Source organism: Larimichthys crocea, chromosome II, assembly GCF_000972845.2.
Source record: "Larimichthys crocea isolate SSNF chromosome II, L_crocea_2.0, whole genome shotgun sequence".
NCBI lineage: Eukaryota > Metazoa > Chordata > Actinopteri > Sciaenidae > Larimichthys > Larimichthys crocea.
Window position 1 is genome coordinate 1,533,797 of NC_040012.1, and position 14,669 is coordinate 1,548,465.

The 14,669-nt window shown below is 44.6% G+C and overlaps 1 protein-coding gene across 7 annotated transcripts; it reads right to left on the minus strand.

Annotated features, from left to right (window-relative positions):
- Positions 1-777: 777 nt before the first annotated feature.
- On the minus strand, positions 778-13,802 carry LOC104932676 (cadherin-7). Of its 7 annotated transcripts, XM_027287504.1 has the most exons (13): positions 13,689-13,802; positions 13,556-13,604; positions 13,104-13,361; positions 12,677-12,971; positions 11,973-12,092; positions 10,374-10,541; positions 10,092-10,279; positions 8,957-9,210; positions 8,754-8,890; positions 7,871-7,992; positions 7,568-7,685; positions 2,700-2,954; positions 778-2,545 (listed from the first exon to the last, which is right to left on the minus strand). In XM_027287504.1, the coding sequence occupies exons 3-13, from the start codon at positions 13,305-13,307 to the stop codon at positions 2,055-2,057; spliced, it is 2,352 nt and encodes a 783-aa protein (XP_027143305.1). In that variant the 5' UTR covers positions 13,308-13,361; positions 13,556-13,604; positions 13,689-13,802; the 3' UTR covers positions 778-2,054. The 7 variants fall into 7 exon arrangements, with proteins under 7 accessions (XP_027143305.1, XP_027143313.1, XP_027143304.1 ...); XM_027287512.1 differs by having other exon boundaries at positions 10,092-10,186; positions 13,104-13,604; XM_027287503.1 differs by having other exon boundaries at positions 13,104-13,604.
- Positions 13,803-14,669: the final 867 nt, after the last annotated feature.

A 14,669-nucleotide genomic window follows, 5' to 3' on the forward strand; every position in this document is an offset into this window, starting at 1 on the left:
TGTGTGTGTGTGTGTGTGTGTGTGTAATGTGTATGTATGTACAGTGCTCTTTATTCAGAAAACCCTCATGTCACATCTACATTTCAGGATCTGGTTATTATAGATTAAATGTTAAATATAAATATTTCAATATTTATCATCACAGTAACAGTGTTACACACATTAGTAGCTGTAAACACTCAGCATTAGAAAAATACATACGTTGGTTTGGTGCTTACATAAGGAGTAAACATTTATAATCATCACTTTAAAAGTTACATACGTTGTTTTTGGTGCCTGTTTGTTTCCCAGATATATTAGTGTGTGTGTGAATGGGTGTATAAGAGACATTAACTTAAAGAACTTTGTAGAAAGGCGCTTTATGAAGTTCAGTCCATTTCCTTGTATTAGTTTACGGGCAGACCTGCCCGAACCAATATGGCGGCGCCGTTTACGTACGATTCAGCGCTCAATGCGGCGTCTATGTATATATGTCTATGGTCTGCACCTGCAGAAGGAAAACTACAAAATAAGAGTTTGAGAGACAGATGAACAGATGACAGCTGTAAACACAAAAATCCGAGGAAGAAGCCAACACTAACTTAAAGGTGTTGACCGTGTCTGCCTCCAGAACCCAGAATGGTTGGCTCCCATGGCTCCCAATCTACTTTTGGAGACTATAGGAACCACAAGGAACCACAAGGAACCCAGCGTCCTGAGAGCGCAGTGTTCTAGAGGGGTAGTAAGGTATTATGAGCTCTTTTAGATATGATGGTGCCTGACCATGAAGAGCTTTGTAAGTAAGGAGAAGAATTTTAAATTCTATTCTAGATTTAACAGGGAGCCAATGCAAGGAAGCCAAAGTCTGTGGTGCAACCTCGCTTTGAACAACGGTCAAAACAGATGACAGCAGTCAGTTTTGTTGTTTTTGTGATTTCATTTTCAGCCAAAGACAAACAGGAAACAGGAAGTTACTGAGAGACAATGACATACAGTAAACAACAACAGTTAGCTTAGCATTAGCCTAAACATCAGAACATCATCATAATCATCATTATAATGTTTCAGCCAATCACAGCTCAGGGGTGGACTCACATTAGACCTGTTGGACCAATCAGTCTCCTGTGAAGGGAGACCTGAGTACCTGAGAAGAAACACCTGAAGCTGATTGGTTCACACAGACCGGTTCTCCGTGTGGTCCCTTCATTGGGCTCTGACCCTAAACATCTTAACCACGCCCCCTGTACCTGCTGCATCAACACAGCTGTCGTATTATGGAGGACTAAAATTAAATAAATAAATACATCATTAAATAATTACTTAAATGCGTCATTAATTAATGAAAATTGGAATTAAATACATAAATGTTATTAAATCTGTAATTAATTCATTAAAATATCGATTCATTTTATGTAAAAAACATATAATCATTTCACTATTTAATTCATTTACATTTACATTTCATATCCTGTGTTGCAGTTCTTCATTAACTGTCAAACTTGTCCATCAAAGTTGGTAGGCGGACTCTAACGCCTGATTGGTTACCCTGTACATCAAGTCAAGGCAAATCAATTCCAGATAATGCATTGATGCAGAGCTAGTGAACACATTCCAATACACTGGGTGGTGCTATTCACCTCTACATTGGTTTAGATAACTCTATTGATCTGCCTAAAAGTCTAAAGTGTTACATGTCTGTGAATATCTCAGAAACGGTTTATGTGTGGTGTGCCACTTCATTGATGTTCTATTATTAGACTTGCTTGATTGAGAAAGCTCCGGCGGCTCAGTCACAGCAGACATATACCATCGTCTCTCCCCGGGCACTCTACTTCAGACCAAAGTAATGGCTCAGACTAGATTAGTGTTAGCCCCACAGTTTGACAGTTAGACAGTTCATGAAGCACTGCAACACAGGACCATGAAATGGAAATCATGAAATGGAAATAGTGAAATAATTATGTATGATTTTTACATAAAAATAAATCAGTATTTGAATTAATTATTATTATTTAATTAATAATCATTAATGTATTTAATTCCAATTTTAATTTATTAATGACAAAGTAATTATTTCAGGTCTTGAAGGTCGTTGCCCCTTCATGGTGTCCATAGAGGTCTGCAAGCTTCCTGAACCTCGGCCCCCACTCTCTCAGGAAGTCGTAGTTCTGCTCAGACTCTAACGTGTTTAACGAGTCTAATGAGTTTAACGAGCTGAGGGACCCAGTGATTGACCCGCTGCCCTCAAAGGCGTAGGTCTGCAGAGAGTCATAGGGGGGTGCTGTCAGGTCCAGCTCTGCCTCCTGCAGTCTGTCCATGATGAAGTCTTGCAGCGGCTGGTTCTTGTGCGTCCTGTAGATCCGGGTTCTGGTCCAGAGTCCTGGCAAGTTTGTGTCTTGGTTCGTCTTCAGGTTCCTCAGAGCAAACATGTTGAAGGCCACCGTGTCCTCCTCACCTCCACCTTCATCATCGTAACGTACAATGTTCTCATGAACATCTCGCTCATCATCAACGATCAGAGGCTCCCGCTTCCTGTGTCGGACAGCCACAGTTACCATGACAACACCTGAGGAGACAGGAAGAGGTGGACTCAACGTCTGATTACTTCATGGTGAGTGTATTGATCACATATTGATCGCGTATTGATTGTGTTTTGATCATGTATTGGTTGCATATTGATCATGAATTGATCATGGATGGTTGCACGTGTCAGGTCTTACCCAACAAAGTGAGGGTGCAGGTGAGGACTGCAGCAATGGCGGCAGTGCTGAGGCCAGCCAGCCGAAGTGGTGACACCCGCTGGCTGCAGGAGCGGCGGTTTCCGGTGACATCACAGGTGCAGACGGAGATGGACAGCGTGTTGGTGCTGCTGAGGGATGGACTGCCACCATCTGAAATCACCACTGGCAGGAAGTGAACCATCTGATCCCGCTGCAGGAAACCACCATGGCGAATCAGGACAGATGCCGTGTTGTCTGAAGAGAGACAAAACGATGGACAGGATGAAACATTTGAGTGATATGAGCAGGTAGAAGAACCTGCAAGGTTCAAAATATTTAGCTGAGACAACGTTTTTTAGACATTCAAAGAGAAAAGACAACACAGACGTCACCGGAAGGTTTCCGCTTGTCGAGTTGTGTTCACCAAACACAGAACAAACAGAACAAAAGAGGCAGAGCAGACTGCTTTCTTTTTTTAGGTCCTATTGGTTAATAATTTGTTTATAGATTTGCTTTTTTATCCCACAACTCAAGTTGTTAATCGGACTGCAGAGGAAGTCCTGGCCCAGAATCATCGACGACTGACCAGAGATCAGCTGATATTGTTAGTTTGTCCTGTCAATGACGATAACTGATGAATGTGTTGATACATATAAAGCCGTCATTGTTCTTTCGCCAGCCCTTATTTCTTTTATTTCCAACTTTATTTTCAGCTTAAACAGAGCGTTGAACCCACAATGCAGACAACAGACAGATATAGGCTTAGAAGATTTATTTACAAAAAAGGTGTGACAAAAATAACACAACAGGGATGAGGTGAGTGATGGTGAGGTCTGAGAGAGATATCCAGGGCAGGATGGTGAAGACTGTAGCACAAACAAAGGCAGCCTGAGCATGGCAGGGCTGGTGGACAAAGGAGACAAACAAGCGTCAAAGCAGGCAAAAATACAAATACCAAAATGATTCTTCAGAAATAGTTCTCAGAGCTGCAATGTTACTGCAAAGGTACAACAATGAACTGGCATAGTTTGGAAAGATGAACCGGAGTTATATACTGCAAGAGCTTGATGAGTGGAAGAGTTACAGGTGTGGAAGCAGAGCAGATGTGGCTCAGTAAAGGAGTGGCAGGACAAATGAGGTCAGCCATACCCAGCCTGCACAGACAGGGGAAACTTGACAAATAGACACAGAACACCACAGGCAAGGAAACACAAGGAAAACATGGAAATAGACAAGACTAACAAATCCTAACAGATTCAGGTGGAGCAATGCAGATTCTGTCCTGGTCATGGAACAACAGACCAGCTCTTTACCGTTACGGAGGTGCTGAGGGGGGAATGGAGAGATAACATTAAGTCAGTCAGTTTTCAGGTCGCACACACACACCGAAACACACATACATTACTCATTACTACACATTTCTGGGAAATTTGCGTGCCGCTTGTTGACGTTGACTGCATGATCATAACACAGTTCAGGATGATTGAGTCCATATCTGGCGATTTGCTCATGTAACAGTGAAAAAAGAATGGTTATAAAAAGCTGTAAAGAGTTTTTTTTCTAACTTCGTTCAGTGTTTCACTATGGGAATCACCTCAGTGTGGCAACTATGGAAGCTCCAATGACACAATGTCTGTTAGTGACAGATAGGTCGAGCTGTGCTGGGGCCCCGCCCCCTCATACAACCTCTCAACTCATTCTCGCTTTCTTCCTGTGAGGAACGAAACGAAGCTCCCTCACCTAATCTAGCCGAGCTAGCCTGTTGTCTCCTCTAGGGCTACTCTAAACTGGAGATCCACAGTATGGGGGAACTGGGGCTGGCCGAACCCCCAGTAGCCTTCGGTGGCTTTTCACCTCCACCCTAACCGACACTCTCTCTCAGCCTCCTCCACCACTTCCCTGCCCAGCAAAGCGGAGAGTCTCACCGCCTCCATTTTCCAGAGGATGTACAAGTATGCAGCACAGTCAATGTGCTCCCTGAATACAACCACCACGCTGTCTGCATACCTGGCAGAGATCCTGGATTCCGGGGCACCTAACCCACCCTCTGGGATGAGATTTGTGTTGTCAATGACCTCATCCTACGCTCCTCATGAGGCGCGGTACAAGGCTGCGGTTGAGTGATGAGGTTGGCTGTCTCAGGTGAGAGGGCGTTGTGGCTGATCCTCTCGGGCCTGAGCAACAGTCAGAGGGCAGAGGTGATGGATGACCCCACCAAAGGTATTTTTAGTCCAGTGCTGGAAAAAATGAGGGAGACCAGCACTCTCAAGAAACAGGAGGGCCTTTGATCTCTGTCTTACATGGACCCATCAGGGTCCAACTGCCGGCTTTGCTGCTGCGACTGCAGCAGTGAGAGGGAGACAGGCAGTTGGTCAGCAGCCTAACCAGTAGTCTTAGCAGCAGCCTTAGCAAAACCAAAGGCCATGGGGCAAACACTCCTTTGCTGCAGCGGCAGCAGGAAACTGCCCCCAACACCCCGGGGGTGGAAAGAGCAAGCAGGCACCTTGACAACCCCAGCTTCTCCCTCCACCCCTCCCTTGAAGAAAAGAAGGGAATTGTGGGTGAATCAAATCCCTGTAGTTCACGGTTCAGAGACTCTGGCAGTTTTCACTGGTCCAGAGGTCTCTCTGTTTCTCTCCCCTCATGTTCAAGAGGAGGAGAATTGGGAACAGAATGTAACACAGTGCCACCAGAGCCAAGAGCGAGTGGTTTTCCCCAAAACAAAAAGAAAAACGCCAGTTGTGGTGAGTGACATGACCTCAGTGTGACAAGGTGAGTGCAGTTTATCCATGGGTTTTGTCAACTATTTCTCAGGGGAGGCAGGGGGGAGTGCAGCTTGAGTTTTACAGGACGAAATAGCATCGCTATTAAACAAACAAGCGATCAGAGCCGTCCTGAGCAAGAAAGCTCAACAGGGTTTTTACTCTGTGTCTTAAACAGACACCTATGAAAATACACATTCAGGATGTTGACACACAATCTGTCAATATCATATAAATGTTCTGGAGCTTTGGGCAGTGTTTCTAGCATTGATACATTTCCTGCCTTTTCTCCAGGTTTGCCATGTCCTTGTAAAGACAGACAGTTCCACTGTGGTGGCATAGATAAACCACCAAGACATGCTGCTTTGTGCGTTTCCCATGCTCAGCCTGATCTCCCAGACTCTAATCAGAGTAAGAGAGCAGGGCCTGTCCAAACACTGGATGGCAAAAATCATACAGCTGCTAGCGGGCGAGCCGTGGTCGCTCCCTATACGCAGGGATCTTCTATCCCAGGCAGGCAGGGAGATTTACCACCCGCACCCAGACCGCATCACTCTGGGAGAGGTGGAATTTGAGTGCTTCAGGTCTGCCAGCGTAGGTCATTGACACCATTCAGAATGCAAGAGCCTCCTCAACTTGCTCTATTTACAGTGGTAAGTGGCGGGTTTTATAGGAGTGCTGTGACTGGAAGCACATCATCCTTTCTCATTGTTCAGTGGTGAACCTGCTGTGTTTCCTGCAGCATTTGGTGGACAAAGGAAAGGCTTTTTCCACTGTGAAAGTGTTAGGGTTAGGGTGCCACGTGGGCTTTGGAGATAAGCCCGCAGGGCAACATCCCTTAGTCTGTCGTTTTATGAAAGGTGCATGGTGCAGGCTCCCAGTTTCCAGACCGCTGGTTCCCCTGTGGGAGATGTCCGTGGTGCTGGACAGCCTCTCTCTCCACCCATTTGAGCTTATGGAGGTGGCAGAGATGAAAACAGCTGAAAACAGCTCTGCTCAGCTTTAACGACAGCAAAGCGGGTGAGTAACCTACAGGCTTTATCCACACTTTCCTGTTTACAGTTTACACCAGGGGTCACCAAGGTCTGTTTGAGCCCCAACCCAACCTTCGTGCCTAAAGTGGTGGATTATAGGTGTCCCACAATGGAGCGGTTGGCTTTTCACCCACCCCCATGCTCCTCAGCAGAGGAGAAGGAGCTTAACACATTGTACCCCGTCAGGATGCTTCATGTAGGACAGCAGGGTTCAGGAAAGATGACCAGGTGTTCGTGTCCTGGGCCACTCCCCATAAAGGCAAGCTGTTGTCCTGCCAGAGGTTGTCCCACTGGATTGTGGAGGCTATATCTCTGGCTTATGGGTGTAAGGGTTTGCAGCCCCCCAAGGTTTGACAGCTCATTCCACTAGGGGCATGGCCACATTATGGGCCCTGTTGATTTTCAGTACAGGATATTTGTGCTACAAGCTGGGCTACGCTCTACACTTTCAAGGCGATTCCCATAGTGAAACACCTCACTCTGTTTTCAAAGAACCAGGGATTACGTTAAGTAACCCAACGTTCAGATTCTCTGTCTCCATGTTTTTCTTTCATCAAGTTTTTTGGGAGTTTTCTCCACAACAATGGTCATGAGCTTTGGGTGGTGACCGAAAGAATGAGATCGCAGATACAAGTAGCTGAAATGAGCTTCCTCCACGGGTGGCTGGGCTCAGTCTTAAAGATAGGGTCAGAAGCTTGGACATCCAGGGGGCCACTGCTCTTCACGTCAAAAGGAGCCAGCTGAGGTGGTTCAGGGTCTAATTAGGATCCTCCTGGTCACCTCCCTTTGGAGGGGTTCCGGGTATGTCCACCTGGGAGGAGACCCCGGGGCAGACACAGAACCTGATGCAGGGACCCTATAGCTCATCTATCCTGGGAACACCTTGGGATCCCCCAGAAGAAGATGGAACATGTGGCTGGGGAGAAGGACTTCTGCTGTGCCCTGCTAAACTTGCTGCCACTGTGACCCGAACCGGATAATTGGAAGAAAATGGATGGGCTTTGTCCACTCCTGACAACAATGTCTGAGCTTTTTTCATGATTTAAGGTAGACCTTCATAAGCAAACTCTACCTTTATTGTCTTTCAAGGTGAAATTGAGGTTTCCAGCAGCCTCAGCAGTCAGAGAGAACAGGAAGTGATGTCCATTCTCTGGTTCATCATGATCTACGGCACTCAGCGTCTCAATGATCTGACATGACATGAAAGAGAAGTCAGCTAACACAAAACAAAAGATTTTAAAGTCAAAACTTCTTTAATGTCAAATCTCAGAGATCTGCTTTCATCTCCAAACATCTCTGATCATCATCAAATGGCTGATTTGATTTGAAAAAACATCATAAATTATAAACTTATCAGGATCCAGGTGAACTTTACCTGCCCAGGTTCAGACTTCTCACAGATGAATGTTTCATACTCAATGGCAAAGCTTGGTGCGTTATCGTTAATATCCGTCACAGAGACCAGAACCACTGCTTTCCCCACCTGAGACCAATCCACTTACACAAACACAGACACACCCGTCATGTACATCTATCAGAACCAGACCGGAAGTCACCAAAGTAAACAGGAAGATAAAGGAACAGTTCAACATTTGTGAGATCTTCCTCACTGAGACTGTCATGCCTGTCCACTAAATATGAAACTTGTCCTGGCTCCAAGCTGCAGAGGTTCTGCTGTGTGCTCCTGATATGGGTCTTCTGTTCACTGTTTAGTGTTGTTAGTTACTTTTATGTCTCTCAAAACACAGAAGAAGAAGAAGAAGAAGAAGAAGAAGAAGAAGAAGGATGGATTAGAGTTTTTAGTGGTGAGGGGAGTTCTCATTTAAGATGAGGCTCAGTCTGTACAGAGTTCAGATTTAACCCCAGAAAACAGGAGCACAGGCTCAGGACTTAGACAAGCACCCAGACCAGACCCTCAGGAGGGGCCTCTCCCCTGTTAAGTTTCAGTGCCTCTTCGGGTTTCACATTTAAGTGTGTCTATTCAACAGTTAGGGCAGGTGGTTGGATGGTCCACCTGGAGTCTCAGATATCTGACTGAGCCATCATGGCCCACTGTCATGCTGTGGGGGTGGGTGGACAGAACAGACATCTAGAGAGCAGAGAGGAAGAGGGCCAGTCCATCCAACACATAGAACCACTCAGACTATATGTACTACATGTAAGACCTTATGTTGAAGTCTGTTCCCTCCCAGTCTCTGTTTAGAATTCGACCAGCATTACTGAAGGGATGATAATAATATGTTACTGTTTAGACTTACGGCTCTCTGTGGCCAGGACGGTGATGTTGTGCCGAGCGATGGTCTCTCTGTCCAAAGGTCTGGCTGTTGTGATCACACCTGAACTGCTGTCAATGTTAAAGTACTGCTCCACATCCGACTTCCTGTCTATGGAGTACCTGCACACAGATGACACCATTAACATCAGCTCTATTCACTCTGTATATAAGGGTGGATATTCATACCTGACAGGGCTGTTGGTGGCATCAGGGTCATGAGCTGAAACTGATCCCACATCAGTTCCCACTGCAGCAGCCTCAGAGATCACCATCCGACTGACAGACGAGGAGAATACCGGAGGCTCATCCACATTCTCCACCAGCAGATGAACTGTTGTTACATCGCTGAACAGGCCCATCGTCAGGAAGCGTGTGTCTATGTGACGATTGGATGCCTCAATATGCAACATGTAACTCGTCTTGGTCTCAAAGTCCAGAGCCTGGAGGGAGAAGGACGGGGCTGATGTGATGATCACTCTGCTTCTTCTCAGAACATGAAGCTTATTTTCTGTTTTCATGTTTCTCATCAGAAGGTCATTAAATAGTCTGATTCAAACAGACACATTGAAGCAAGCACAGAGCAGTTTGCGTTCGGAATAACAGATGACTTTGTCTTTGCAGCACTGCCATCAAACTGTGCTGATGGCAGTGAGCAGCTGTTGAGCAGCAGAGGATTCTCCTCTGGGACTGAAAATACAGATCTAATCCAGAGAAGAGCAGGAGCACAATCCAGAATAATGCAATGTTCAAACAGGCAGAGAGTTCACAGCTGCACACAATGCTACCGGACTGAAGTGAACATTTCTGTCATCTCCACTAAGAAACTGGTGACCAGAACCTCTGCAATGTAGTTCCTTTCACAAGGAAACCAGTTGCTCCTATAAGAAAACCAGTACCTTCCTCAAAGAAACTAGCACATATGTTGGAGCCAATTTTTGTGTTTAATTATTTTGATTAATTAGCAGTTCTGATAAATCAGACTTCCATTAGCTGTGTAGTGGAAGGTGTGACTGAAGTCTGTTTTGATGCGGGTTAGACGATATTGACACCTTGTGATGTCATGTTTAGTTTGAAAATGTTTTTTGTTTGTTTGTTTTAAAATAATCAATGAAGGAAAACAGAAACGAGTGACTCAGCTTTTTTGATCAGTCTAACATGTGAGTCAAAAGTACAGCCCTGTAACCTGACAGCAGTTTTAATAGAAAAAGGACAAGGTATCATGTGTTAAATAAACCAGTACCCTCAGTAGTCTAGTCTTCTGTTGGGCATCCAGTAATTACTAGATCTTGTGTAAATCCAGTGATTACCTGTAAACCAGTACCTTGTGTAGTGTGACTATCCCTTCTTGTGTGTTTGGATCGGTGGTGATCCTGAAGGTTCCCAGACCATCTTCATCCAGGATCCTGTACTCCATCTCTGCATTTGGACCAACATCCAGATCCAGAGCTTTGATCTTAGCAACCTCAGCTGAAACTAGTACAGACTCTGGAACACTGAACTTGTAGCTCTCTGTAGGGACACAGGTACACACAAGTGCACACAGGTACACCACTGATCTCTCAATTCTATAATGTCATGTCTAAAGGTCAAAGGTCAGACTCACTGAGGGGAAAGCGAGGTGGGTTGTCGTTGACATCGGTCAGCATTACTGTGATGGAGGTGGTTCCTGAGAGACCTCCCACCTGACCAATCATGTCTTTGGCTTGGACGACCAGCAGGTAATGGTCCCGCATCTCCCGGTCCATGTCGGGAAGAGCTGTTCGCACCACACCTGGAGACACAGGTGAGACTCAAAGTCAATAAACAACAATACACCTGGAAGACAGGTGAGACAGCATCAGTAAACAACAACAACACACTTGTAGAACAGGTGAGACAGTATATACTGAACATGAGTCTCACCTGTATACTATATTCTCAAAGCCATTACTAACGTCTATTGTGGCAATTTTCCTACAGAGCCAACGGGCCTGTTAGGTGATGTATTCAGCTAAAGGTGATGGTATTTAGAGTGGATCATAGCACAGATCCAGGACAAGAGACCGCACTAGAGACTGCACTAGTCAAAGTTACGAATGACCTCCTAATGGTATCAGACAAAGGACTCATCTTTGTACTTGTCCTGTTAGATCTTAGTGCTGCATTTGACACCATTGACCATCAAATTCTTTTACAGAGACTGGAACATCAAACTGGCATCAAAGGAACCGCCCTAAGCTGGTTTAAGTCGTATTTCTTAGATCGATCTCAGTTTGTTCACGTCAGTGATGAATCCTCCATGCAGACCAAAGTTTGTCATGGAGTCCCACAAGGTTCTGTACTAGGACCACTTCTATTTAGTTTATATATGCTTCCTTTAGGGAACATTATTAGGAATCACTCTATCAATTTTCATTGTTATGCTGACGACACCCAATTATATTTATCGATCAAGCCTGATGAAACCAATCAATTAACTAAACTCCAAGCATGCCTTAAGGATATAAAAAGTTGGATGACCTACAATTTTCCGATGTTAAATTCAGACAAACTGAAGTTCTTGTAATTGGACCCAAACACCTCAGAAACTCTCTTTCTAGAGACTTAGTTACTTTAGATGGGATCACCCTGGCCTCCAGCTCCACTGTAAAGAATCTTGGAGTTGTTTTTGATCAGGATTTTACGTCCACATAAAACAAATTTCAAGGACTGCTTTCTTTGACAAGTGATGGGCTCTTCTCATGTTACTAACTAAACTTCTTCCCTAGAGTTTCTGTGCTCTCTCATCTCGTCAGATTCTCATGGATCGTGGCTGCTGCTGTGGACCTGATGACGTCCACTACATATATTATTATTATTATTATTATTATCATTATTGCTACCATATCTCCGTTACAGTTTATAGGTATTTCTTTCTGCCCCCCTCTATCTATCTGGCCCCTCTATCTTTAACTCAACCGGTCGTGGTGGATGACTGTCTACCAATGAGTTTGGGTCTGTTCGAGGTTTCTGCCTGTTAAAGGAAGTTTTTCCTTGCCACCACCACGAGCAAGCACTTGGTGTGCTTGCTCGTGGAGGAATTGTTGGTCTCTGTAGATAATATTATAAAGAGTACAGTCTGACCTGCTCTGTGTGGAAAGAATGAGATAACTTTTGTTATGATTTGGAGCTATATAAAAAAATGTAATTGATGTGTTCATGTGTTGAGTTCAGGTTGTCTCACCTGTCTTTGGCTCCACAGAGAAGTATGGCTGACCCTGCAGGATGCTGTAAATAACTCTGGCAGAGTTCCCATATGTCGGATCATCAGCGTCTGTTGCCACCACTGTCACCACTGACACACCTGTACAGAAACGATACATGATACCTGTACAAAACAGCATTACATTACATTACATTACATTGCATTTAGCAGACGCTTTTATCCAAAGCGACTTACAGAGGAGGACATAAGCTGAGAAAGGTGTAAAGGAGCACAGAGTAGTTGTTAGTTTTGTTAGGCAGGGAAGCATTTGGGAAACAGAAAGGTTTTTACAAGTTTTTTAAAGGTAGAAAGGGATGTTGCTGTTCTAGTAGCCGTTGGTAGGTCATTCCACCATTTAGGGACGACCACAGAGAAGAGTTTAGAGTGACCTCGCTTTGCGAGAGGCGAGGGTACAACTAGACGGTTTGTATAAGCGGAGCGTAGTGCCCTGGTCGGGACGTGAGCCTTTAGTAAGACGCTGAGATAGGCAGGGGCAGATCCTGAGATGGTTTACAAATTATGAAACTGGAGCTGCTGCTGCTCATCCTCCTTCAAGACAAAAATATTTCAGCCAAAGGACTGTTAGCCTCTGATTTTCACATCTGTTTGAACTCTGACTTTCCTTATCACAGATCATAATAAAGCCCTAACCCCAAAAGCAGTTGGGAGGCATTCAGGCTCACCTACAGGAGACCTCTCAGCCACCCTGGCAGTGTACGGTCCCTCAAGGAACTTGGGCTCGTTGTCATTGATGTCCTGGACTTTGATGATGAACTGAGACTCGGGTTCGACCAGCAGGTTGGTTTTTCGGTCCTGTGCCTGAGCTCTTAGAGTGTAGTACGCCTGCTGTTCCCGGTCCAGCCTCTTGGTGGCATGAATGTCTCCTGTGTTCTCGTCAATGGTGAAAATGGCTTTTGCTCCTTCACCATTCAGGACATACCTCACTTGACCGTCACCTTTGTCCACATCAGAGTGGAGCTGCAGGGACAAGAAACAATTAGGAAACCAGGTTAATTAGCAGAGGAAAGCAGTTCAGTTAAAGGATCAGTACGATATACAGATATATTGTATGTCCTGTTCTCAGTCTGGTAGGTAAATTAGTGTTCATACTTTCCCGACGTACAGCGGCTCGTCTCCGGTGTACTCCTCCGGGACAAAAAACTGGTTCCAGACCCAGCTCCTCCTGATCCTCTGGAGGAATTGGACACCTTCTGGTGGTCCTCGTCTTTGGACTGAGTTTAGGGTCTTTGTCTCAGACACTGACTCCTCCCACAGTGACATAGTGAGCACACTCAGAAACCAGAGACACTTCATCTCTGAGACACCAACGAGGAGATGTCAAACTGTTCAACTTTAAACAGATGTCTCCTTTTTGGAAATTAAAAAGAGTAAAAACATTTTCTTTCTTTTTTTATATTGAAACAAACAAAAATACAAAAAAGACTGGAATGCATAATTTGACTCTCTTATTTTTGAGTTACTAAGTGTCACTTCAGTTTCTTAGAGAACAAAATACATACGGTACATACTGTATATGTAACATAAGGTAGTTAGAAAGTGACCTGATTCTGTTAAAGCTGCTCCAGTCGATCATAACATGCAACTGTATGTCTGCATGGACATTAAAACATTTTGTCAGTGAAGTTTAGTTCAATAAAATATACACAGCTCATAATAAAAAAACAACAGTCTTACCATCCAGCTGATCTAAGTCCTCTGTTTAATTGGTAATCAGATCTGAGAGACATCCAGTCTGACTGTTAATATCCTGTTGATGCTCGTTCGTCTGTTACAAAGACTTACTGACGGTGGGGGGCAGGGACTTCCTCTTCTCGACTGTTCAGGTCTGAGTGTGATGAAGATGTTCCTGTACAACACACATACACTGTGTTAATAATTTATAAAATCAACATTTTAATAATATTACATACATAATATGTAATATGTCTGAGTCATTAAGCTGTCCAAACTAAAGGTTTGTTAACCGTTTTAAAGTAATGTATTGAATCAAGTGCTGTCTTGTGTGAAAGCTCGGGAGGCTGAGAACCAATCTGAAGCTTTGTCTGAAGGTCAGGTTAACAGAAAAGGTCAGTGCTAAGGAGGAAGTCACCTCCTGCTCGTGAGTTTGTGTGTGTTGCATTGTGACATGTCAGCTTTTATCAGCTCTGAGAACCTGAAGGAGAACTGAACTCAGCTGGACTCAGTGTGAGAACCTCAACCTTTCTATGAGACAGCAGGATGGACAGACAAATACCAGACGAGCTGCAGGAGGTTCAAACCAGAGAGGAGGAGAAGAAAATATTTTCAAAACTCTCCTCTTCACCTAAAGCTTTTATTCTGAAAGGACAACATACAGAACAACACTGAACATATCAATAACATGCAAATTATGTCTGTAATAATCTGTCAGACCCCCCACACCCAGTCTCAGGTGTTCTGGGCTCCAACACCCTCTAGCTGATCTGATCTCAGGTGTTCACAGGAAGTGAGTCATATAGCTGCAGGCCATACACATATACACATCCGCACACACACACACACACACACACACACACACACAGACCCTGAAGCACTCTGCGGTCCATCAGAACCTCACACCATAAAAAGTTTTTCCTCATCCTGGTGCCCCTTCTGACACTCTCTTATCCACCCCAGACCTAAATGTTACATTAACGT